The sequence below is a fragment of the Athene noctua genome, chromosome 1, assembly GCF_965140245.1.
Source record: "Athene noctua chromosome 1, bAthNoc1.hap1.1, whole genome shotgun sequence".
NCBI lineage: Eukaryota > Metazoa > Chordata > Aves > Strigiformes > Strigidae > Athene > Athene noctua.
The window spans coordinates 154,408,085-154,434,734 of NC_134037.1; the positions used below are offsets into that span (position 1 = coordinate 154,408,085).

The 26,650-nt window shown below is 38.6% G+C and overlaps 1 protein-coding gene across 6 annotated transcripts in view; it reads right to left on the reverse strand.

Annotated features, from left to right (window-relative positions):
* SAMSN1 (SAM domain, SH3 domain and nuclear localization signals 1) overlaps nucleotides 1-26,650 on the reverse strand; it is a 97,859-nt gene that overhangs the window by 30,817 nt on the left and 40,392 nt on the right. For 5 of the 6 annotated variants that reach the window (XM_074901897.1, XM_074901905.1, XM_074901925.1 and 2 more), the window contains 2 exons: nucleotides 23,869-23,983; nucleotides 22,359-22,735 (listed from right to left, as the gene is read on the reverse strand). In XM_074901897.1, the coding sequence (XP_074757998.1) occupies nucleotides 22,359-22,735; nucleotides 23,869-23,983 (492 nt within the window). Of the gene's footprint in view, nucleotides 1-4,913; nucleotides 6,073-22,358; nucleotides 22,736-23,868; nucleotides 23,984-26,650 lie in introns of those variants that run through there. The other variant, XM_074901943.1, reaches the window with a different exon arrangement.

Consider the following 26,650-nt stretch of genomic DNA (forward strand, 5'->3'; position numbering starts at 1 on the left):
ATGTTAAGACGCAAAGAAAACTTTCTGAAACTGCTGTTGAAAGAAAAAAGCCCTAAAAATTGGCTGATGATCAAGAAGCAAGATGATAATATAAATGAAGAAGAAAAATATCAGAGGTAAGAGGAGCACTAACATGACTGTAGAGCCTTCTACTCACACAAGAGAAATAACCCAAAGTTAACTCTAACCTTGTTCTAGCTTTTTATGAAGCCTGAGGGAGACAAGAAACACCTTCTGAAGTGTCACTTGCTATCCTTTTTTTCCCCATCTACACATACATGGTTATTACAAGTATCATTTTTTCTTTCTCTGAACCCTCCCTGGTAAAGGCCCACAGGTATTTGCACTGTAACCCAGGTTCTTAAAACTACTTCCCAGATGTTGTCATCTGTTTCTGCTTATTTAACAGAGTTCAAATGGATTTTGACGAACAGTCTTTCTTCAAGAGGCAACGCAGTAAAGACCTTTAATGACAAAACTATGTGTCATCTTTGCCTATAAGCATAAATTTGCGCAGCGGGCAGTACGGTGAAAACAGCTTATCATCAACTCATCACCTCTCATCATTGTTAGAATGAAATGCAAATAGAAGCGAACATCACTTCAGTCATGGTTGTGAAAATTAACATCTGTGACATTAGCAGTGGCTCATTTATTATGCACTCAAAATTTCCGGGGGAAAGAAAAGAATATAAAACTTGATGTTTTCAGAACTCTACCAGCCTTTACCTTTGAAATAAAATTAAAATCCTCAGCTTCTCCCACTCAAGGATAAATCCTAGTTAATATTCATTAACACCAAGCAATCTCTTCACTGCAGATCTTGTCCCACAGAAGATCTAATTATGTCTTGAATTATTTTTGGTGTTTAGGTTTGCTGTACCCATTTTCTATTTTCTTTTCTTTAATAAGTATTCCCCACTAAAGAGTCACAAGCCACTGTCTAAGAAAAAAGCATCACCAAAAAACTTGCTTATAGCATGCCTGCACTACAGTCTCCAAACACTTAGGCAAGTGATAAACTTTACTCAGATGACAAATCCCACTGAAATCAATGGGATCACAGCTAATTTATTCATTTAAGTGTTATCAGAATCAGGATCGTGCCTTCTGTGAGTAATACATAAAAAGGGGAAATCCTGGCCTCAAGTCTATGGCAAAAATGTGCATTGATTTCTGTGGATGCAGGGTTTCATTTAAAGCTTATAAAAAGGAAAATTATTGCTATAAAATAGTACTAGGGAACAAAGCTGCACATTAAAATATTTTCTCCCATTGGATTTTCTCATAACCCTGAAAATAAATAATAGTTTATCACCTAAATAAGTGACTATTGATTTAATTAGAAGCTTGGACATGTTTTTGCCTAAACAAAATGCACCGGCATTGACCCTGAATTGTCTTACAACCAGAAGTAAGCTGAGTTTCAAGCACCAAGCGCATTTGGAAGCAGAATAAGGAAACAAAAATGTCTCAAACCTTTAGCATAAACATAGATCAACTGTCATGTAGAATAATGACACAACTTTCTTCAGTCAAGCCAGAAAAAATGGCACAAAGTAGTCTTTGCTTCAGCTTGAAGTAAAGCCAAGAATCATCAGGCAGTTCTCAAGTTTGCTATATCTGTAGGAATTTGAGAGAAAGAAAGAAAGAAAGAAAATAGGCTCTACCCAGCACGTTACATCCCGTGAAGTGGCTAAGACAACGCAGGAACATTTTATAGATTATTTGCACCTTCCATTGTCATTTGCACCTGGTCAAATGTGTAAAACCGTGCAAAGTGGAATGCAGAGAAGCTGCAAAATGCTTTAATGGTGTTTTATTTGCATGGTGCCAGGATATGGTAGGATGATGATGCCAGGATATGTCTGAAGCATATGAGAAAGAGAAGACTAGATTCTGCGTAATTTCTTAGAATGTTTTTTCTTACCATCTTTTAAATCTACTTCATGCCACTCCCCAGACACACTGACATCTGTAATGTCATAACCCCAGTTAGGGGTCTTTGTTTCATCCTCTAAGGCAAGTAACCTCCTTCTCCCCAGCTCTCTAAGGGGTTCTGGGACAGACTGCACAAATTCGTAGCTGAAACACGTCTAGTAAAAGCATCCTGTCTCCACTTGCTACAGTACTTTCCTTCTCTGCCACTAAAACTCCAGCAATGCACGAGACACATGCTCTCCCTGAAGTGGAGCTGATGGAGCTGAGGCTGACTCCGGCCATCAGCATGACCATGAACCTCAGGATAAGGTGCAAGACCACAAATAACACTGCAGCTCAGAACAGCTATGCCATATAAATCAAGCTATGTCTCGTCTGACAGAAAAGAAAGAGTGACAGGTGAGGTCTGAAAGGAAGGGCTGAGAGAGAGCTGCCCCTTGGTGGATGCCCTGATGGGAGGCGCACAGGCTCTGTTGTTATAGAAAGTCATTTAAGGTCCTGGATAGACAGATAGGCTAGATTATACAGGCTTGAAATAGAGACCTTAGCCCTTCAATGTGTTGAATTTCTTCAATATTAAGGAGGGTATTTTTAAGCCTTAGGACTTTTCCTTTATAGTTCAACTACCTGGGTCCTCAACTGATGTACAAGGTATAAATGTACAGTTCCGTGGCAGTATGTACAGCTACAATGATAAACATTGGCAAAGGATCAGAATCCTTCCAGTATGTCTTTTGAAAACATTTCTCTCCCATCTCTCTCCGTTTTGTCTGGGATGACACCAGGTGTAGGTTTTTTTTGCCTAGCAATGAATGTTTATTTATTTAGTTTACACAGAAAGCATACAATAGTTATATGCATGTACATACATATGCAAAAGCTGCCAGATATGCAAAGAAGTTATTAGCATGACTGCAGCACTACAGAAATCCTGCTGTATAATGAAACATACTGCAACACTATTATTTCATGACAATGGACAAGTATCAACCCTTTCATAGCAGACACTGAGAGTTGTAAGAAGCTACTTTTTGTCAACATAGCACCTAATGCATCTGCAGAAGTCCCTTAAGCAGGACAGTAATCAATAAAGTAAAGTAAATGCATGGCACGCAGAGAACTGGCAGCAGACTCTGAAAATCTGTATTCATCCTGTGTTGGTCATTGACTTGCCCACCACTACTAGAGGCTTTTTACAGGAATAGCGAATTGCCTCAAGAAGGGTTTTAACACCAGCCTTGCATGGTATTCCTTCATCTTTATCAAAAGGCATGACTAGATGCTGATATTATTCACATTAGAAAACAATAAAAACAAAGGGATTACAAATAAAATCATGGTGAAACACTTGAATTAATGTACAGAAGTTCTTCCAGTTGTGATAAAGACAACTCGTTGCTATGGGTAAGATCCAGTTACCTAAAAAGATCTTTTTGGTGTTCTCTTTGAGGGCCTAAGCAAACCTGATTTTTACTTAACACTCCAGACTTTATGACTCTCCCATAGGTCTTGTGTCAGCCCAATGTGGATGTGTTGGAGACACTGGGACATTTAAGCTGCCTAAAGGCAAGGTGAAGTAGCCCAAGACCTCCACAGTGACAGGGTCATCTCACCCTGTGAGTACAAGGAGGTACCAAGTGTTGCCTGCACAGAGCAGGGGCAGCCAGGGGGTGATCTAGGGAAGTCACTTGTGAAATCCTGTAACTTCTGTTGGGAGGTAAGGACCTGTGCCTCATGTTACCCAATTCAGTATTAAGCAACCTAAGTATTTGCGTAGCTTCCTCAGGGCACGTTTTGAAACATGCTACAAGCTAAGATTTCTGTTCTGTGTGATGTGGGGCTGTCTCCTCCTATGCCTTTTTTGTGAATAGCACATTCAGCAGAAATATTCTTATAGTGGAAAGTTTACACAATTCTGTGCGAAAGTGGGACTACAGTAAGTGAAATGTTTCAAAGCACACTACTGAGGCAGTAAGACATCCTGAGCCACTTCACCAAGACCTTTCCATTTTTTTAAACATTTACAATAAGACAAAGTCAGCACAGCAAAATCATCAGGTTTGACACTCAGTCAAGTGGTTAGACTGTTTTTATCCCTGCTTTACACATACAGCGAATTAAATCCATGACCATTATATACATACATACATACATTATATATATATATATATATAGTGGTTTTGAGAAGCCACAATACCAGCATTTTAATAGCATGAAGTGAATTCATGAATAAATAACTAACGGTGTGGAAAAAAATTTAAAAAATAAAAATCAGACTGTTGTTAAGGGATGCATTACTCTAGAAGAAGAAAGTAATCAAAAATTGCTTCTGAAATTACTTAACAGACAAGAAAACAAAGCCCATCCACAAAGTCTCTTGTGGTCATTTCTTGCTTAACCTATAGTGTAGTTAGATATTATTCTTCTGCTCCATGTTTAAAAAACAGTATGATGATTGAACAGAAGAAAATACATACCATACCAACCAGTAAAATGCTTAAAAACCCATTCAAATCCATGAGAAAATGGATTCAGAATTGTTTCAAATCCATGGAAAAAATATTAATTTTAATTGCTAATGAGCCATAGTCTAAAACTGCAAGTGTAATACACAAAAGCCAGTGTTGACTGAAACCAGAAGACATTCCTGCTGAAATGGTGTGTGCTATAATATTTAGGACCCAGAAATCACAAAGTGAGGTGTATTTCCAAACAATGAGAAGATGGGTCTGTAAACAAGTACCAGAACTCTTTAGCACAGCTATAGAAGCTTCACAGTGATGATTCCTTGAACTGAATCATTACATTTATAAAGTGAGTATAGACAAATAGATTCCTGAGATTATACCACTGAGGCACTTGCTAGCACATCAGGAAATCATGAAGCTAAAATTTAAAAGGAAATCCTCCTTTTAAAAATTGTTAAGAATTCCTGTTATTATTTATTGACAATAAAAATTAAGCATTCTTACCTTCGGCTTTTGACTTTTTTCCTTATCAGACACGTTAGATGGTTTTCTCTTCAACATTTTTAATTCAGGTTTATCCAGCTGATGTGCAACTGCAACTAGCTTGTAACCAAACTAAGTACAACTAAGTGTACTGCACAAGCGTACATCAGTTATGCAGTTCCTTATTCTATCAGGATGTGACTTCACGCAGCTGCTTTGCAGCATGAGTGAGTGAGCTGAAATCTTTGTTTGGTGAGGGAGTGAGAAAGGAGGGGAGAAAGTGATGGGATAAAGAAAGAAGTGCACTAAGGAGCTGAGTTGAAAATAAAGAAAGGGTTCAGAATGAGAAATGCTTCAAGACTTATCTCCTTCTATGTCACCTTCAGGCCTCAGTAAGACTTTGGACAACCTCAAGAAAATCTTCCTCTTTTCCTCACTCAGCCTTGTGGCACTAACTGCACCCTTCATTTCTTCTGCTGGGACTCAGATGTGAAGAAGGTATGCTGCAGTCCAGAGGACCAAGAATTATTATCCCCTAGCATATTCACATTGCTCTGTGGAACATGGTCTAGCTGGTCCCTAATGCCTCCCTTTCTCTCTTAGCTCTACAGTAGTGCAATAAGAGCAATGGGATTGAAGGTCACTGTTTGGCAGAGAAGGGAAATTTTATAAAGCCATCTTTTTCTTTTCCATGGTGGAATAATTTTTTGCCATTCATCACAGAATTTGGACTCAGTGAAATAGTACTTTTCAGTCCTTCATTGTCCTTGATTTGCTGACAAAGTCACAGCGAGAAAAAGCAAGTCTAACAGAAGGCTTAGAACAAAGAGACGGAGGAGAATAACAAAGGTCCTTTATATCCTCTTGAAAAACAGTACAGAGGCTAAATGAAAGTGGAGGTATTAAGATAGCTTTGAATTTCTGCTTCATTTTTTTATAATATTATTTGCCAAAGTCAAAAAAACAACAGTCGTGAGTATCCTAAGTAAAACTTTCTTGTCATGAATCCCAGGCCACAAAATCTGAAATCATGAAAAAATCCCAACCTTTTGCTGAAAAATGGAGGCAAATTCTCAATTTCAACCCTCAAATTTTTGGGCCACCCACAGAGTTTCAAATAAATCTTAATTTAAAATTACTACAAGTGAAAAAGAGATCTATTTCTAAGTTGCAAGAGAAAGGTTCAAGAATGTCAAGAAAAAACTTTAGTAAAAATTAATTTTATTTTCAAAATTTTCATAACATTTTTTCAAACTTTTTTTCAAGCAAATTTATTCTAAGTGACTTTTACTCCTAAGTTTTGCATAGATAAAAGCTCTTTTTAAAAAGCAAGCCACTGCGGAAGGCTCTTGCACCAAATAAAAATTCAGATGTCCTTGTCAATCCAAATACTCAGCTGCACAGACCTTTCTTTCTCTATGTGATTCTTTTAATACGGTTGAACTCAAATTTCAAGGAATGCTAAAAAAAGAAGCTGTTCAAACTGAAAACAGAAAGAACTGATGGTTGAAAGCTGCTAAGAAAGGCACAGGTCTTATTTCTTAGAATCTGTACACAATTCTAATTTTTTGAAGCATCTATGAGAAGGCAATGCTAGATAGGCATGTAGTCTCTTGGCTGCATTGTTCTCTTCTTCCTCTGTCATGAATACTGCAGGGAGGGATAAGATTGCTCATCAGATGAATTCTCATTTCAGTTTGCTATTTAGACTTCTGTTTAAATGTTTAAGAAAAGTTCTGGAGGCCTTCTTGGATTCTCATGGATGGGCAACAGAATGGACTGAGACTGACTGATGAAAAAATTATTATACGCTAATGGTATAATGAGGTTTTCCTTTCTAGTCCTTCTGAGAACAAGGTTGGTGAGAAGAGGAGGAGGAAATGGGGTTAAGGTGCTGAAATTCTGCCAAATATAATGCAAGATTGTTCTCTAGGTTATTGGGTTGCAGTGAAGTCCAAGTTGAACCTCAATCCATTAACCAAGATGTTTCACTCCACATTTTAATCAAAACTACATTTATCTAGGACAGAGTTGAATTAGTTATTGTTATTATTAATAATATCATATCCATCAGAGTTCATAATAATTGTTATTGTTAATAACCAATAATTAGATAATATTAATAATGAACTCTGCAAGATATGTTTCTTTCACATATCTGATAACAACACCTGAAAAGTCCATTTAAGTTTCTAACTACAAGGAGGTTTTACCATTGATATTTAACCAGCTTTAGTAATTCAGGAGGGTCGTGTGTTTTTATAAAAGCTGTATGTATAATATTAATTAAACCTGATTATTTATCTACATAGATGTACATTGAAGTATATTGTTTTTCTTTCTAATCTGATTCAAACATGAGGATTAAATCAGACTCTGCTGATCACTACACTGTGATTTCCTGTCTCAGGCCACTGTTAAAATCTTCATGATTAATAAAATGGGAACTCATCTGAAGAGTAATATATGAGCTTCCTTTCTATAGAATATTTATTGTTAAACAGGAAGAAAGAGGTCATTTCAAGAGATATAGTACTCACCCATATCTATTTCCTTTCCTCATCCACATATCAGAAAAATTATAGCAGCTTGAAAGCTGACCTGATTATGTTCTTGCCCTTGGAAAGTTGACCCACAGTAGTTTTAAAAGTAACAAAGTGAAGAAAATCAAACATATATAACATTAAGTTCATTTCATTTAGTTATCTGATACATTTCAAAAGCAGCTTTTTTGAATTAAAAATTAATAATAAGATCGGTGCTTATATACTCTGTATTTGAGACTAATTTTTCAAAGAGGAATGATTATCTATGTAAAATTGAAAGAAAAATTATCATACTTTGTTTTCTCTTGGACATGACTGCAGGTAATTTACTCCATTTCCTTGCTGGTCTTTGAACCTGATCCAAACCCCAGTGAAACCAATAGAAGTTTTTCAGGTGAATTTTATGGGGGTTGAATTGACTCCTCCATCCTGAACTACCCAGGCAATGTCACTCTTCTCTCTGGGAAGTCCTATGGGGAAAAAGGCTATCTGCTTAAAAAATAATTAAGATGACCCCATGAGAATGATTCCCACTGTCATTATATTTATAAAAGGCAACATACCTTATAGCTTATTATTATCATTATTCAGTTTTAATGAATGGACCATGATGAATGGTCCTGGATATTCAAGTGTTTTATGTGCCTCCCTCCCACACGATATCAAGTGCCGCAACAGTGACATCAGTGGCTCCATCCAGTTACCTTGCCCAGAAAGGAGAGATCAGTTCCAGTCTAAACTGTAATTGTAAACTTATCCTTTCAATACTTAATTATTTTGATAAAGCTAAAAAGTAGAGTGCAAAGTAGACTGAAGGGTTTAACATACTGGTCACCTGTCAAAAAGCAAATGAAATGAGGCTTTTTTTGTATTAGCAACTCATTTTTTCATTGTCTGTCAGACAAATCTGGTCCAACTTTAACCCGAGTCTCAGAGATACCTTGGGGCTGTACATTGCTTTCCCTAATACTAAACAATCCCAGAATGTGTTATTCTGTTTATTTTAATTAAAATAAGACTTGTATTTTGTACAAGAAAAGGATCGTGCCTTCAGCCTCTGCTTTTATGACCATGCCTCTCCCTGTATGATCTAACTCCCGTAGATATTGCAGAAATCTCAAAATAGCAAGTGGAACTGAGTGAATAATTTGCAGTGAATAATTTACTTAACAAATTTAATCTTTATTTCCTCTAGGAATGTTCATGAGCAGAAAAAAATTTCCTCATATGTATTAATTATGGGCCAGAACATAGCTGGATACTTCCCTCTCCTGTTACAGTCACTGCCACTCCTCGGCAGAGCTGTCTCTGTAAACTACTCTGGCAAAGACTCTATGGAAACTAAAAAGAACAAGTGTGAAAAAGTAAAGTTAAGCCCTCCCTACCCTGCCAACAACCCATGAAAGAAGCCAGATGTTGCAGACTGGGCTGTCTTTATAACTATTTAAACTAAACAATCACTTTTAATTTTAACTCGAAAGACTGAGTCTGTGATTTTCCATTGGGATGCTGGGGAATGGAGCTGGATGCCTAAGGTTCCATCTTTGAAACTCCTACAGTCGCTGCAAATTCATCACTGCAAACATCCATAATTTAGTACTGAAAATTGGTCCAAAATGCTTAGGGGCTTCATGCAACAGGGTGTGCAATTTCCTATAGAATAGTCTCCTATGTGCTTTTCATCGGGAATTAAAAATGAAGAAGCTACAGAAACTCTGAGTCTTCAGTAGACAAGATGGGATTAAATAATATTTTAATCTTACACCCTTGGTTTGGCAGAGAGTTGACACTATATCAAGAAGACTCCTATCCCATACAAACTATAATTCTTATGAAGCCTGCAGAAACTGGTTATTCAGCAAAGCTAATAACTAACATTTGAAGTTAGCTTCAAAAACTTGATCTTTGCTGAATAATTTATGTTGGGGGGATTTTTAATGCCATACATCCACTGAAACAACATGAGGGAAAAACAACAGAGTGGAGTCTAAGCTTCTTTAAGCAACTGTCAGGGTGCAGAGTAGCAGGAATATCCTCATCATGCCAAGTCTCAGGAATTGTGAATTCTGCCTCTCTCAGACTATTGGGCTTCCTTCTCTTCCTGAAAAATATTTTTGTGATTCTTCCTTCTCTCATGCTAATCTTTTGTCACTAAGGTCAATGGAGTCACAAAGAAATGTGTCAGGGACAGGCTATGGTGCATCATTACCAGAGCTACTGAATTTAAAGGTGTGTGGTACAAAAAGCCGTTGCTGTTCTGTGAATAAGAAAAAGTGTCTTGTTGCCAGGCCTTCAGACTGTGTCCTTGGCATGCTCCCAACACCATCTGGCCTAAAGGGAAAATAAAGTACCAAGAACTTACCTCAAACTTTGATCCCAACACATTCTCTTGCATTAGCAGTAGATGAACAGATCAGTCATACCTACACCATGTCAGGTTAGCACTAACACTAATAAAAATCTATATTATTGTGACAGGAGGATTCTCAAGGAGATTTGCTTTCACCTATTGAACAAATCCCTTTCTTACTACTTTGAAGAGTAAGAGCCAGAGTTGTATCCATATCTTCTAGTTATTCCTGTTGGGGAAACTCAAAGTCAGCAAGGTTGGTGTCTTGTAAAACACAGCCACAGGCTTATCCAGCATCTGTGTAATAATTTCCAACAGAAATGTGTGCGTCACTAGTGGTTTTCCTGTACAATTGATCATAAGCAGAATACACTTTACTGTCTGTGATGAATAACAGAAAATAACTGGCAGAATGCTTCTGCTATGGGTTCAGGCATCTAAGTGAACATTCTCAGAGTGAATGTTAAAATGTAGCTCAAAGCTACATCACAATGCTCATGCCTAGAACACCTCAATGGATTCTGTTAGTGAACACTGCGATTACTAGTCAGCTACAAGGGCATTTTATCCCGCATAATTTGCAGGTTTATATAACCGTTGTTTTATAGTTATCCAGCTGAAGCTCAGCCTCCCAGAAATACATTTATAGATAAAGAGTGACAGTTTCCTTGCACATTATTCAGAAAGCTCAAATATGAGATTTTTGATAAAGTGAACTGATATAAAAATAAATATAGGCTCTCTGTTTTAATCTCATACACAAAACATGACATGTTTCATTCGGCATTTAGAAGACCAGCTTAATGCGCAAGCTCTGGCAGTGCAGCAGGGGATTTTTTTTCAAGGTATGTACATGATGTCTGCCAGCCTAAGTCTGATTAGTATCAAGATCAACAGAAGTAAATTCTGATTAACTCTAATGTGCAGCCTGCTGTCAGGAAACTCTTTGTAATGTGAACCATCTTTTAAGAGTAAACAGCTCCAGCAGAATTTCTTTACTGGTGTCAGAGTGTCAAGTCACTGTGCCATCACAGCATTAGGACTGCTGTGCAAATACTAACGTGAAAAGGAATAATGTGTGGTACACTGCATATTCACTTGCAAGGCTTTGATTTCATTTTGGTTCTAGAGGAAAATGTTATTCTTCCTTTCTCCTTGAGCATGGTTTCAAGTGGGTAAAAATCATAATTTGAAAGTGAGAGAGGGACAAGATGGCTTTATTTCTAATTGGTTTTAAAACTTTCTTTCTACCCATCTAACTGATGTGATACCTGATTGATAGCCAGCAGAAAAAGCCTTCATCATCAAGAATAGGGGATCAGTTTCAATCTTACACTCTATTCTTTTTCTTAAAACACTCTGTACCAGACCTGTGGGCTTATTTGTTGCAACACTTGATTCAGGCGCAAACATTAATGGCAATACCTTCAAAGCCAAGCAGGATGTCATTCAGAATAGCTCCATTACCAGACCTGCCAAATCACATATACTGGGAATGGGACTTGAGCAGTTGATTTGCCCTCATGCTCACTTCCAGGCCTGAACCTTGCTGCAGGGAGGTCTGGCTCCTGCTCTGTACATCTGTCTGGCAGGTGTAGGTGGTTTCCTAGATCCATTAGCCACTCGCTCATAAAGTAGAGGAGGCTTTTCCTGCCAGATTTCTGCACTAAGTTCTTCACTGAAGAGGACTGGCTGGGTGATTGCTGCACCTTGTGCTGGTCATGGTTGATGCCACGCTTGCCTGATTCAAGGCTTCATGGGACACTTCAGGCTGTGGCTGAATGGTCACATTGAGTAAGTTGCTCCAGGTCAGCTGAACCTCATTAATGGGGTGGGAACTTGCTCTTAGCCCATCAACAAGATGAAGTGAAGCACAGTCACTAAAAATTATTAAGGATTTAAGATAATATGCTTTATCTTAGGCTGTGGGCTAAAAGCACTCACAGGGACAGTCATGGTAGGCATTAGGTAATTACATATGTGTCAGTAACTTGTCTTTGGGGAGACAAGGGAATGGAAAGGGGAGGCTGTCTCTGAAACTGTGCTCTGTGGAAAGAAAGATGGATGTTTTGCTTCTTCACAAACCCCTCACTGTTTTTCTGGATTCCCTCCACCAGTCTTGATCTTATTTCATTGTATTATCGAACTCTTCCCCTCTCACTTCCCCACAAAGTGTATGAGCCTTTGACTCACAGCTTGCATACCATTCTCCAGAGAATCCTTTTTTTACTCCCTACTCTCACCTATCTTATATTTTTACTTCTTTCTCACATATTATCTTGTGGGTTTTCTGTCTCCCTTGTCTTGCTGCTGCCACAGAAAACAGAGGTTGATGAAAAGGCAACAAAACTTTCCCCTCCAACAGTGGGATCTCTGTGATCTGTTAAAACATCTACTGAGCTTCAGACAGCAAACTGGAGAGGAGTCTCGTGTCAGAAGTAGCAAAACTCTGAAAGCTAGATATAGGCCTGTTAGTTTACATGAAGTAATTTTTGTTAATATATGTACAAACTAGTGAAGATTTTTATTAATATTATGCTCCTCTAGTTTGGGAGGTGAAAGTTCATAAAAATCTACGAAACATCTTTGAGTTCAAACACCCTATAAACCTAAATAATAATGCCTAAAATCCTAAAAAATAGCACCCTCATGTACCGTATACACACACAAATTTATTAGATTAAGAAAAGAAACTTAAAACCAAGGGAAGGCAGAATTAATGCTATCTGTGATACCTGAATCTCGCCCCTATGTGTATATATTTTATGATGCAGTTTTAATTATGCCGCTTTAATATTTACTACATTTTCTTTACTGAATTTCTCTCTCATTTAGTGCAAAGGATTAATCTGAATAAAGGTGTCAGAGCCTGCAAATAAACTGTTTGAACTCCTGCCCTTCTGGTGCACAAGTTGGTATGTGTATTCTTTGCTTGTGCAACAACCATCTGATGTGTAAAATAACATACTACCCTCATTTTGCAAATGAAGCCTGGGGCAGACAAGTGATTTGTCTAATAGCACACAAAAGGTCTGTACAAGTACAGGGAACTGAATCTGCATTATCTACATCCTTAATCATTGGAACATGATTCCCAGAGTTACGGAAGCGATGCTGCTACAAAGAACTGGAATAAGGATTTATTTTGTCATCATAGTTCAGTGAAATGCTAAGAAATTGTGTTGAAACTTATTTACTTGGTAGTTGATCACTTACTGCATGTAATCCTCAGTTTTTGACCTTGTGGTTAGATGTGCAGAAAATCTGAGCAAATATAGCTGCAAGCTGCAAGTTTGGGAGTTTGACTTCAAGGCTTTCAGACTAAAAAATCTGAATAATATCCTGCCCATCTTAAAATGGCCACCAGAATTAAATTATTTTTCTCTTTTCCACCTGTACACATCTTGCTGTAGGATGTGAGCTGTCATGTGTATTTATCTGGGAACAAGAACTGTCTTGTGAGCTAGCATGACAGCTAACACACTAGTCGCCTGACATAACTGAGGCCACATGTACTTCTTTATTTCTATGCCGATTAATTTTTAGGGGAGTTACGTGGAAGCAAGGATGATCTGTGAGGAAGGAAATCTAGGTATGAAAACACCTACACGATACAGAACTAAATATAGAAACCCTCAAAATATCTGCAAAAGTTTCTGTCTCATGATCTTACACCCTCTGAACTCCTGATTTTCCTACTTCCCACGCACTGTTTGTTGTCACTTCTTGTGGCATGCTATCAAACCTAAGTTGTAAGTAGAAGTGAACAAGAAGTTTCATGTCATTTAACCTAATCAGTTTGGTCCTTTCATGAAAAATATTCAGCCAGATTTCTTCAAATGGATTGGAGTGCAAGCACTTCCAGCAAGAATTATACTGTATTCAAGATTTCAATTTGATTTGCTTATGTATTAGGGAAGGTGAACTTCTTCAATCAATTAAATGTCTACAGAAAGTCAGTCCAGAAATTTCATCACCATAGCTGAATTCCTTTCAAAATAAAAGTGAATACTCAGATACGAATCACTGTCCAGTTCTTTCTGAAAAGCCCTGATCTTTGTCTTCTAATGATCTGTTCATATACCTGGAAGTATTTAAATAGCAGAATTAGAGGTGTGTCCACTGCGTGTCCACTCTTTCACTTCCAGTCTTATTTTTCAGACCCTATTCATTTTACTCACAATTATTTTTTCAAAGCTGGATGAAAACCCAGGATCCAGATTAAATGTTCAGTTTCTAAAACCAAGTTTGAAATTATGCAAGACACACCCTGCTTTTGGAGAATGTCACAGCAGAAGTACTTCTTTTACTGGACTTTAAAACAAATTCATTATAATAATGCTGCAGCCCTGGAAATCTTAATGCCTTTCTGGCACTGAGAACCCTCACTCTTCCATTTATGCCATTGCTGAGCACTGATATCCTGTGACTTTTCTTACATTGCTGTGTGAGGGAGATGAAAACAGAACTAATTTCTTCTGATTTATGAAAGACTTATTTGACAAATAGGCTTTACAGGAACACTTTAAAGCATACAAAAATGACTTACCAAAGAGAATAACTAGCTCAATCTACACTCACAAGCATAATTAGCTCCTGAGCCAACTCAGAACTTCCAGAAAATTAATGTTCCCTAAAAGAAATGTCATTTGAATTAGCTAGGGAAAAAGACAAGGAATATCAGGCATTATTGTATGCACTGCTACCTACCACCTACGTATTCTTGTAACTTAAGGGTGGTATAAGGATTCTTGAGTCACCTTAAGTTGTGGCTTCTTTACAGAAGCCTTAGCCTCAAAATCCTTACTGAATTAGTCATGTGGGTAGCACTTTAATTTCAACTTCATCAGGGACACTGAAGAAATCTGAAGCTAAGTTTGCTTGTTCTCCTGAATAAAGATGAGCACACAGTAAAGGTATAGTGAGCTAATGCAAGCATGGTGAAGATTAAACATTTTGACTGCAAATGGGAAGCTTGTCATCAACTCAATAAGCACAAGATCAGGCCAAAGTTTAAGTTTCAAAAGTGAATCTATGCAGAAGTAAAAGTGCATTACTTTGTATAAGACAATAAATTGCAGTTAAAAAGTTGCAGTCTTGGATAGGCAGATCCCAAAGCACCGGACAGCTTTATTAGTCAAAATGTTTTTGCCAGCATCAGGAGCTAATGCATTAGAACAACACAGGATGAAAACACAGCCTGTATTAGCTGATTCATTCGGCAAGAGCACGTTCGGCAAGTTCAAGCAGAGTAATGCATACTTTTTTTTTGCTTTGTGTGGTGTATGGGAAGAAATTATAGCTGCTCTTTTTTAATATAAAAAACCAAGAAGAAAAATGTAAATTATAAAATACTGGACAGACAGCAGATCCACAGAAGGATAATATTGTCACAGTGTAGGTATGTAAAGCATCAGACAGACAATACAATCTATTTATTTCAGTATGCAAAGTGCATCATTATGGCAATTCCAAAGGATGCTAACAGGAAGTCATCCTTTCATCAGACAGTTTTTTATCAACAACTGCACTTAGTTTAATTATATTTTGACTCTTAATCATGTTTCATGAAGCAGGTAGCATTCCTTTTTACTATTAAGAATTTGTATGCCATTTACAAAGAATAAGTATATGAAATGCACCATTTTCCATGCACTTTCAACAATTATATTCCCCTTCATACCACATTCGTGCCAGTAATCCAAAATAACCTTTTATTTCTCTCTCTAGCTGTAGCACTGCAGTACCTAACAGTTATGTCAGAAACAAACTCATGAAATCTGCTGAGTTGAATTGAAATGTTCTTCTGCAGTTATCTGTAACCATATTAAAGATGTTATGGTATTTTAAAATATCTTTCACTGCAAATAAATTCTCTTAATTATCATTCTGTCTCATATACACTAGGAAGTACTAGCAACCCAACTTTACAGAATAGTCCAGCACCATTTGGAGGGAAAAGTTTGGAATTGTTAAACTTTTTAGTAGACTTAGGTATACGTGCCACTAAAATTATTGGAAAATGTGACATAATTCACTATATAGCTATGAAAATTCCAGTAAGGTATTACAAATCTAAAATAGGACGAGTTACCATAGGGAAGAACAATGGCATCAGATTTTTCATATTTTTTAAAATCTGTTTTGAGACTGCATGGTCAAAGTCACCACAGATGAAGACACTAGATTTCTAAATTTTTCACATTACTACGTAGGAAGGAGCAAAAATCACTGTAGGATACAGAATGGACGTGGCAGATATTTGCTATCAGCATGGTGCAACGGTGCAGCTACAGCAAGGCTGGATACCCTCCCAGCCTCCTCTTGTCCAAGCACAGCATTTGAGGGATGAAGCCTTGTGCTCTAAGTGGTGATTTTCTCCCACTTTTTGAATTTAACTGGAGCAAGCCATAGAATATTTACCAACGTCCTGATGTAAGTTTCTTAAATAAAGGTCCCTCTGACAGGAGACAAAGTAAGACTCTACAGACAGTGAAGCATCAGGAAAATGAGTGCTCTTAAGTTCACCGGGATTTGTATCTTTTTTGGCTGAGTCCAGATTTTGCCTGGTGTTTCTAGGAGAAGTAAACACTGACAATACAGTCATGGATCCTCACTTTTCCCCAGTTTTAAAATCAAAGCCATTCAAATTTCACCAACATTGGAATACAACAGACATGCCTAAACATATCTCAATTCACACCCCCACACAAGGCTTAAAATTCAAAATGATCTTTCACAAGGTTCTGGGACAGGGTTTGAACTGGGAAATAGTGCCTTTGACTTTAATCATGTGCTAGATTTAGCTGTAGCACTGTTCCTTTTTGTCTATCAGTTCATATATCTTTGAAGACTCTGCAGTCTGGAGAGCACAGAAGGGTTTCTAGCTATCTTTTTACCCTGCAAAAGATGTGCTGAGTACACGGGGTGAAGGGCTGAGCTGGTGAACTGATAGCCAGAGCAGAGTAACATGTGAAATTAGCTAGAATGTTATAAAAAGCAACAGGAAACATGTTGGGGTGCTTTTAAATGAAGATATGATAAGACGAAAGAGAAGCAGCTGGGGACAGTTTTGTATCTTAGAAAACAATTCTGGTATTCATGTCTTAGCCACACCTGAACATCCATCTTCATGGTCTTGACTGCTTTGTTTACTGTCATCCTTGCAGCTGCTCTTCATCTCTTCACTGGGCAAAGACTTTGGGCCTCAGCTTGGGTAAGCTTAGCAGGACTTCTAAACACCAGTAGAAAAAACATTTGTACTTGGTGAGGATCTGGCTTGCTACCTTGTCACTGAAATAGGAACAAGTGAGAGCTACGCTTTTAAAAGGACCACTTAATACTGATACTGAAGAAACTAGAGTGACGGGAACAATTGAAACTTGGTGTCTCAGAAAAGCAATTTGGGGATTTCCAAACATTCTTTTTAGTGCTATAGTTGTGCCAAATAAGGATTCATACTGTAATTGAGAAAGCTCTTTTAAGGCATGTTCAGGTGTCTCCCAAGAGACATTAGCTGAAGAAAGAAAAAATGCAGAAAACAGTCAAATTGCTTAAGAAAATTGAGTAGCCAGGAAGTCCATTAGAGCCCACAGTGTTCTAGTGCGCAGAAGAAACTGCTGCTGAAATGAAGTAGAAATCTTCCTGTAGCCATTCTCCCGGCTGTGCAAATGGTCAAATGTAGCATTCAGCTTTGAAGCACATTTTGCTAGAGACAAGCATTCTCTGTCCTGTTTGTTCATTACTAGCTGTCCGTACTCTTCCTCCCCACTCCACTAACCTAGAGCACAATGGTCAGTCACTGGTATCACAAGAGATCCAATAACTTGTGTAAACCTCGAGGCAATATACAGCATCTCTTTGAGAGCCAATATGATCAGGAGCAGGGTAAGAGAAATCATAGCAAGCAAGCAAGGTTGTTACGGGGAACCAGGAAACAGAACCTATTAAGTAGAATACATCAGGAAAAGTTAGGACAAGAAAATTACTAAAAATAGGGCTGAGAAGATGACTGTTTCTTCAATAAACAGATGAATGTTAAACTAGACATGTCTCCTTGGGGTCAAAGGGAGATGCTGAGAAATGGCTTGTCTGGCAAGAAAGCAAGCTAGACCAGGAGGAAAGCAAAAAGCCACAGGGTCACTGAAATGGCAGAAAACCATGGCCATAATAACAGGACTGATGTAACCCTAAGACCATAACACATTTCTGAGAGAAATATAGATAGAATGAACACAGGTGTTGGCATAAAGCCACTTGCAGTTTTCCCACACTTATTGTTCATTCCACCACAATGTAATGCATTCATATTGGATAGAAACCAATCTTTTGAAGCTTTCTACTCTCCTCTTAACCCAGAAATGGGAGATAAAAGGTATTTTGCTCTGCAGCACCCTTAGATTTTTTAATTTGTCCTCACCAAAATTCCAGGTCTTCTCTAGTCTTGGGAAATGACCCTTGTCTTTTCATTCTCACTGAATACCAAACACACATGGCAACAGATAAATATTCTTATGGTATCAGTAACTAAATCCTTCTTCTGTTAAACCTAACCATGTTTCTAAGATGCTGCAAGAAGAGAAAACCACTTCCAGTAACTCTCTGCTGATTTTTCTCCAACAGGAGATGTTATGTCCTCTCCCTTTCCTGTAATGGATGGCTGCGTCATCCTACAAACACAGCTCCTATACTGCACAGTTTCTGGGCAAGTGGATGGGTCAGTCACTGAAGTAGCATGTTAAACTATTGAGGGAGAGGAGAGAGGGACTCATCAGCTTTTCTCTCTCTACCTCAAGCTGCCCAAGACAGTCTGGGAACCCTTTTGCTAAGAGGACTCCTCAGTTGTAACCCCATTATGTGCTCCACTCTGTGCCTGTTTCAGAGCCAGTCAAACCCATCAAGCTCCTGTACTTTCCAAGCTTCTGACTCTAGATTTTGCATGCCTTGCATGAGGTTGCAAAAGTCTTATGAAATTGCACAGATTGAGAAAAACTAACAGAAGGCTAAAATGACTTGTATAAAAGTCATATAAATATGGCACTTCTAAATATACTACTTTGTTAGCATAGTGAAGATCTTAGAATATGAATAACAGGACATCTTCTAGTAACCACATTAAAAAAAAAAAAAAAAAAAAAAAAGGAGGAAAAAAAGCCTGAGACAGGCAGATGATCTGTTTTCTGCAGTGTTAACCTTGAGGAATAAAAAGAAGTATAAAGATCAATAACCTTTCACATTAAGGTCAAGTGGTTGTTAAAGTGGTGTCTGGACAATCTTTTCTTCCATCCTCTGCCTGATTTTCAGCTGATTCATAACATTACAAACACTGGCCTAGATCACTCATTTCTCTTACCAATATACTTTGTGATAGTACGAAAATGTGCAGCATAGTCATTTCTTTATCCAGGCGTACTTTTTCTTTTTTGCTGAAGTAGTCAGTATATTCTTAAATATATTCTTCCACTTTCTAAGGAAGAACTATTTACAAATTACATCTCCTTAGGTAATAATTTCACATGGCAATCCTGACACACCAAAAAAAGCAATGCTCTGTGTTGCCCCTGGCAAGATTTTGACCAACCACTAATTATATTGTAAACAGCTGAACAATGCAGAAAAAAATTACCTATGTCTAAGTTAACTTTGCACAAAGTTGCTAACGGTGTCACCGTGGCTGTAAAATGGTAACGTAGCACACTCAGTTCTGTATTTAATTAAAGGGCAGAAATACTGACTTCTAAAATGTTTTCATAATACATGAAGGTGGGAAGGCTGGGTGAGATTTGAGATGTCTCCAATGTCCCTGTGCCAGAGGCAGTCAGCTAACACAGGTGTTTATTGTGGGCTTAGCTGGGGGAGGCTGGAGGAAGAGTAAGTAGCTGGAGGAGTTTGGTGAGCCTGTTGTAGCTGAAGATGGATGTCACTTTTGCAGTCTATTCTCCCCCTTCTTGTTTAGGTCACCAACTTGGGTGATCTCTGTCAGCTTTTTCATTGTTTTAGGTGAAACAAACAATGGCAATATGAAACACCGTAAGAGAGGCTGTGTAAAGTGCTGAGGAGGAAGAAAGGAAGAGGAAGAAAATAGACAGGGGAAGAAACTAGAGGAAGGGAATTAGGATCACTCGTATTTTGTCTCTCTAAGCAGTCTATTATGAAGACATCCAGGTCTTTTTCCTCATGATTATGGGAGAGCACTACTTAATTTACTATCTGCAATTCAAACTTTAATTAAGGCTAGGCTCAATCAGTTTTGTGTATTTTGCTGAGCTGAGTCTGGATAAGGTGTCCAACCTAGATATCTGTCTGTCTCCCAGACCAGATCAGCCACAGTTTGCTGATGGAATAACAGAGTCTTGGATCTTAGTCTTGCATCTACCAGTTTTGTCTGTTTGCCTCAATTCAGGACACACCAACTAGCATTTCAGGCTATCTCGGGCTATTTCCTCCACATCACGCTGCAGCAAAGACAGTAGAGTAGTAGCCAAGCCAAGATCAGCCAAGAAAATGAAAGGATGCTTTACTCATAGAATCAGAAATAATATTATGGAATATACTGGGTTTATTCTAGTAAGTAAATCAACACAAGAAAGAACATCTGCATTATCCCCAATGTATGATTCCTTCATAGCAAAACTACCAGTGTTGGCTTGTTTGATTCTTAAAAAGCAAAACTGAAAATCCAGTCTTTGTAATCTTCAGCTGAGTCAGTTGGTAGAATGCAAATTCAAAGAATGAGATATCTTGCCATTGCCTGTAATCTAAAGACACTAAGCCCACAGAGATGCATTAAAGTCAGGGAGCCCGTCAGGAAAGCAGATGGCAAAATAAACAATAATGCAGAAAAAAAAAGCACTAAACCTCTTGCTAGCACTTAATAGTAACATGGGTAGGACAAATCTCACCAGGGTAGAGAACGTTAACAGCCTGTTTGTGACAAAATGAAATAAAATTATTTGAATTGACACTTATGCTCTCATAAATCTGACCGACACATCTATTATTACTATTTTGCCCTGGGACTTCAGCCTTAGCTTGGGATGCAGAAAGTTGCTTTTATTAGGATCAGGCTTATGACAGAGCCCAGCATCCCTGAGACAATTCGGTTTCTGCAGAGAGTCCTATTTACTGTCAGAAGGAGGACTCACCTGACAGCACAGTCTTTGTTCACAGCTGCCAGTCTATTTCTGCCAATCCTCTGCCCCAAAGGTCTGTCTCCAGAGGCTCTCCCTGGGAGTCTGTGGTGCTGAGGCTGTTCACGGTTTCACTGCTGCACCTTTCTCAGCTTTTTTTAGGGGTGGTTTGCTTTCTCTCTCTTATGATTACAGTTCCATCAATCAAAGCTTTAGCCTTTCTGTTTTCTATGTCAAATCCCAGGAAAATCTTCTGGGCTACATTCAGCTAGATAAATCCCATGTTTCAGGTACTGCCTTGCTGTTATGTCAGCTACTGTGTCATTGAAAAGAAACTGAATGACTACCTCTATGTATGCAGAAAGAGGGTTGCTATGTTGACCACCACATCTATGTGCGTGTACCTTTCCTTAATGATATATGAGCACACATCAGAAAAAATGCTGTTTCAAGCAGGAGACTCTGATCTAAGGTTATGGTTGCTCAGGTCTCCATTTGAACACTCAGCTGGCAAGTTTCAGCAGGTATCTTGCCTCCTGGGGTTTAGATGAACTTTCCTGGGAGCTGGCCTTATTTCATGGTGAGAACCAGCCCTGTCCCTGGAGCACTGTAGAGGGAACAAGCATAAAGGGAAGAGAGGTTACTCTTTACTTCTTCCTTGATATATTTCAGTCAACCAGTAATCCTCCATGTGATTACCAGTATGTGGAGTGCAAGAAGACCTGATGTGCCTGGTGAGAAGACAGAGAAAAGCCTCATTGCACTGTCCATACTTCATATATCTCACCAACAAAAGTTTTTCTTGGCTTTGTTTTTCTAGTTTTACATAGCCAATTGATGGCTTTAAAAAAAGCCATCAATTAAAATAGAAAATCCTCTTCCAGATAGCTATCCAGAAGGATAATTTCAGACCAAGATTAAAGTCTATTCCTTTGTATCTGGCCCTAAAAGGTAATTGCAAAAATAGGCTCCACCAGCTGAGGTCACCCAAGGCGGAAGAAACACTGATACCTCTTCAACTTCTGACATTTGTCTAAATAACTCTAGCGTTCTTTACTAGTTTTGCAGTGACCTCTAGGGGCTTCATTGTCCCATCACGATTTACTCCAGACTTCCAGAAAGTTTTCTAAGCCTGGATGGATGAGTATTTAATGTAACAGATGAAAAAACCCCAGTGTGTCTGACGAGAAACAGAATAGCCTAAAGCCTTCCACTTCAATGCTGCTGATGTCTGCATGGTTAAAAATGAACTACCTAGGGCCGTATGAACCCCTGGTGTATGCCTTAACAATGCATTCAAATCCATTTACCTGAAATCTAAATTTGGTTTATTGCATTTCATAACCACATGGAAGATGACAACATCTCTTCAATGCTGAATCAGAGCGAAAAGTTTCCACTTTTTATGCATATCAGCACAAAAGAAACCACTTCCACTTACCCAGGAGCAGTGTAGATCCATATCAGTTAGGGAATATGTAAGATGTGGGTGATGAGAGGAGCAAGTACAGTTTTCCCATTCTCCTATTTTTGAAATCAAGAAGTCACAAGGACAGAGCTGGTTATCAGGAAACGGCTTCCAGTCACTCCATAAGTGAAATTCAGTTTCCGAATGGATTGAAATAGTCCCTAAATTATTAAGTCTGGAAGTGTATGAGCGGCCCAGAGATGCAGAAACAAAATCTGTTCTCATCTCAGTCTCTTCTTTTCTTCTCACATTGTCTTTCCAGGTCTTCTTTTCCTGAGGTTTTGTCAGTTTCATGCAAGAAGTTAGTGCTTCGTCATCCTCTTCAGAGGCATAAGCGTCTTCTAATGTATCTTTAAAAATTCAAATACTTCTGTTATAATATGCTGCAATTCATAGAAAAAATAGCTAACATTTTTTCTTAAACGCTGTCTGTTGCATTCTATATAATGAGAAAGACAAGGACTCCATAATAAACAAATAATAATGTTAATTAGGGAGATGGAAAGGACTTGTACTAGGTCAGACATCTGAGCCCAAAGTAAGATTTATTCTCCATTTGGTAAATTTGTCTTGTTCCCTCAAAACCCTGGAAAATTTTACTGGTTCTGCACTGAACATGAACATTTGCTAATTGAATATCATATTGCTGCATAGTTGCAGAAAGCATGAGTTTAGCTTAAATACTGGAAAAGTTCGGAAAGCTTTTCTGGATAATTCCTCTCCCACCCCTTTCCTGTATGTATGCTGCAGTTACAAAATAGTGTTGAAATCTAAATTTACTCCTGTTTCAGCTCAAGCAATGATTTGGCTGGAGCAGTAGTTCATCAGTTAGTTTAAACTCATTTTGCTAGTATTTGTTTAAAAACAATCAGATACACAAATGTGTTGTACAACAAGTGCATATACTGTTAAATAAATGTTGTCAAAACAAGTTCAGATGAACTGTGGCACAGTCAGATCAGTGATCTATAGGAAAATCCAGAAAATAACCTGAGCTCTGCATCAGTTTAGAATTCCTGTGTCTTACGTCTCTAGGCAATCAGGTATGATGAGAGGCTTGACAGGCTTATCATACTGCAGACCTTCTTGCGCTCCTGGCTGCTACTGACTCATGGATTAACACTGAAAGTTATCTTTGAATTTGTGAGTTTTGCCTTTCTGATCTGAAATGTGATACAAAACTAAGAACTACTCTAAAAACAAATTTTCTTCAGCATGGAAGCCCCACTGTTATACAATCCTATTTAGCTAAAATCCCCACTTGCAAGATATACTGTTACAAAACTCATGCTAGTGTGACAGGAAACAGGTTTTCACACTATGAGGAAGTCAGCACTAAAGTGGTATCACAGTAACATCTCAGTTGGGGTTTGAAAATCGTGGGTGGTGAATGACAGACCAGGACAGGATTGTTTACAGTTATGTTCAATACAGTGTCATTTGCCAAATGTTGGAAAGAATGCTGATATGATGCTTTACTTACTGAGGGGGAGCAAAACATGCTCTGAGCCTTGTGTATTTGTTTTTTTGGTTCGGACTAATTTCTGCAGTCGTTTTAATGTTCCCATGGACTCTCCTTTATCATCTGGTTCTGTACCCTGGCAAAAGACCAAAGACATTAAAAGTATTCAAACCCTACAAATAAAAACTAAGTGTAACATGGTACTTTTTTTGAGAATGGCAAAGTCTCAGATTCAAAGAATTGATCGCCTACATAATGCTTTAAAAGTTAGGCAGTTCCTTGCTTGGGACCAATAGACATAAAAAAGCAAAAAGGCAAGTCACAAGAGTCATCACACTTAGATCAGTGTTCATATTGCGGTTTACATGTTACTTTTCTTTAATACCCCAGTATTACTTAGTACTTACTTCCAGATTAGTTCCAGTAAACATTTTAATATACACATCCACTATATTATCCAGAAGCATTTTAGGTATGCCCAGAAATCACAGATCTGGCAAGCTACTGCATTTAAATGTGTATGGGAGTGTGTTCTGAAATCTTCCTTTATTCAAGGTCTTATTTCCTTTCCTAGATTAAATGACAATAGCGTAAATGACAATTCAAATCTGTTATTGTACATTCCAACAACATCCTACTTTAGAAACTCAAGGTTTGGGTACTACAGGCTCCTAGAGCAGGAACTTTGTGAACATGCAGCCATCTCACATGCTTTCACTTATGTTAAACAAGCTGCTATCTTCCAAATCAGTCCAGAAACACTCGAATTCTCTTCCAATATGACTGAACTTCTCTGTGAGGTTCAGAGAGACATTTCATACTCGGACATGAAATAACCTTTCTTCCATCGTCATATGCCATGTTTCACATAGAATATCTGCTTTTCATTAAAAAGCAAAGAAAGTAAATATATTAGAAATGAGTAAAAACGTAATTCACTGATGGCTATGTTTTAGAAAAATGCCATCTGGCTTCTATGGATGTTCACCTGTTTACACCAATAACAAATTTGGCCTATTGTGGCAATGCATCTTTGGTGATATTACAAGTGTTAGTGCGGATGTTATCAGAAGGTAGAAAAGCAGAGACCTTCATTGCACTCTTTCCAACAATTAGGTCACACATCATAGATCCTTTCTGCTTTCTGATATGGATAATCCTTTGAGACAAAGTTATCACAGAGTTTGCCAGCACAGTCTAATGTGTAGAGGGCAGGCTGCTTAGGGATGGGTCTCAAGAGATCCTGAACTTCTCAGCTTTCATTTGGGTTAAAGGTTTTTTGCAAAGTTTTAGCATGAAGCGCATCTGAAGCCCCAGCATTCACTTATTACAAATTATCTCCATACCTTGTAGCAATAAGGCAGAGGGTGTATGTTAATTTCAGATTTTAAAAAAGACCATCATTCACTTGACAGATAACTGCTTATAAAGATGGCTGTGTTTCAGGTGCCAAAGGTTCAGATATTTTTCTATCAAGACATGAGGTTCTGGAAGCAGAAATAGAAGTCCAAGACTTCTATGCCCAGGCAAAGTACATTTTTATGTATATTTAGTTAGTTTAGTGTCACTAGACAATTGTGTTGAAATTTTAAAACTGATCTACCTGGGATTGTGCAAAGCTTTTGACATTGTCCCACACAACAACCTTGTCTCTAAATTGTAGAGACATGGATTTGACGGATGGACCACTCAGTGAATAAGGAATTGTCTGGATGGTCACCCTAGAAGAGTTGCAGTCAATGGCTCAATGTCCAAGTGGAAACCAGAGATGGGTGGCATTCCTCAGGTGTTGGTCTTGGGACCAGTGCTGTTTAACATCTTTGTTGGCAACATGAGCAGTGGGATTGAGTGCACCCTCAGCAAGTTTGCTGATGACACCAAGCTGTGTGGTGTGTGCAACACACTGGAGGGAAGGGATGCCATTCAGAGGGGCCTGGACAGGCTGGAGAGGTGGGCCTGTGCAAACCTCATGAAGTGCAACATGACCAAGTGCAAGGTCCTGCACACGGGTCAGGGCAATCCCAAGCACAAATACAGGCTGGGTGAAGAACATCTTGAGAGCAGCCCTGAGGAGAAGGACTTGGGGTAGTAGTTGATGGAAAACTGACTATGAGCCAGCAATGTGCACTCACAGCCCAGAAAGCCAACTGTATCTTGGGATGCATCAAGAGAAGTGTGACCAGAAGGTTGAGAGAGGGGTTTCTCCCCTTCTCCTCTGACCTTGTGAGACCCCACCTGCAGTGCTGTGTCCAGCTCTGGGGCCCCAACATAAGAAGGACATGGACCTGTTGGAGCAAGTCCACAGGAGGGCCACGAAGATGACTGGGGGGCTGGAGCACCTCCCTTATGAGGACAAAATGAGAGAATTGGAGTTGTTCAGCCTGGAGAAGACTCCTGGGACACTTTATAGTGGCCTTCCAGTACTTAAAGGGGGCTACAGGAAAGACGCAGAGGGACTGGTTATCAGGGAGTGTAGTGATAGGATGAGGGTTAACAGTTTTCAACTGAAAGAGGGTAGATTTAGATTAGATGTGAGGAAGAAATCCTTTACTGCGAGGGTGATGAGGCACTGGAACAGGTTGCTCAAAGTTGTGACTTCTCCCTCCCTGGAAGTGCTCAAGGCCAGGATGGACGGGGCTTTGAGCAACCTGGGCTAGTGGAAGATGTCCCTGCCCATGGCAGAGGGGCTGGAACGAGATGATCTTTAAGGTCCCTTACAACCCAAACCATTCTGTGATTCTATAATAAGTTGAAAATAATAAGATAATAAGTTGAAGCAGAGTTAGTGAAAGTGAATTGAGAA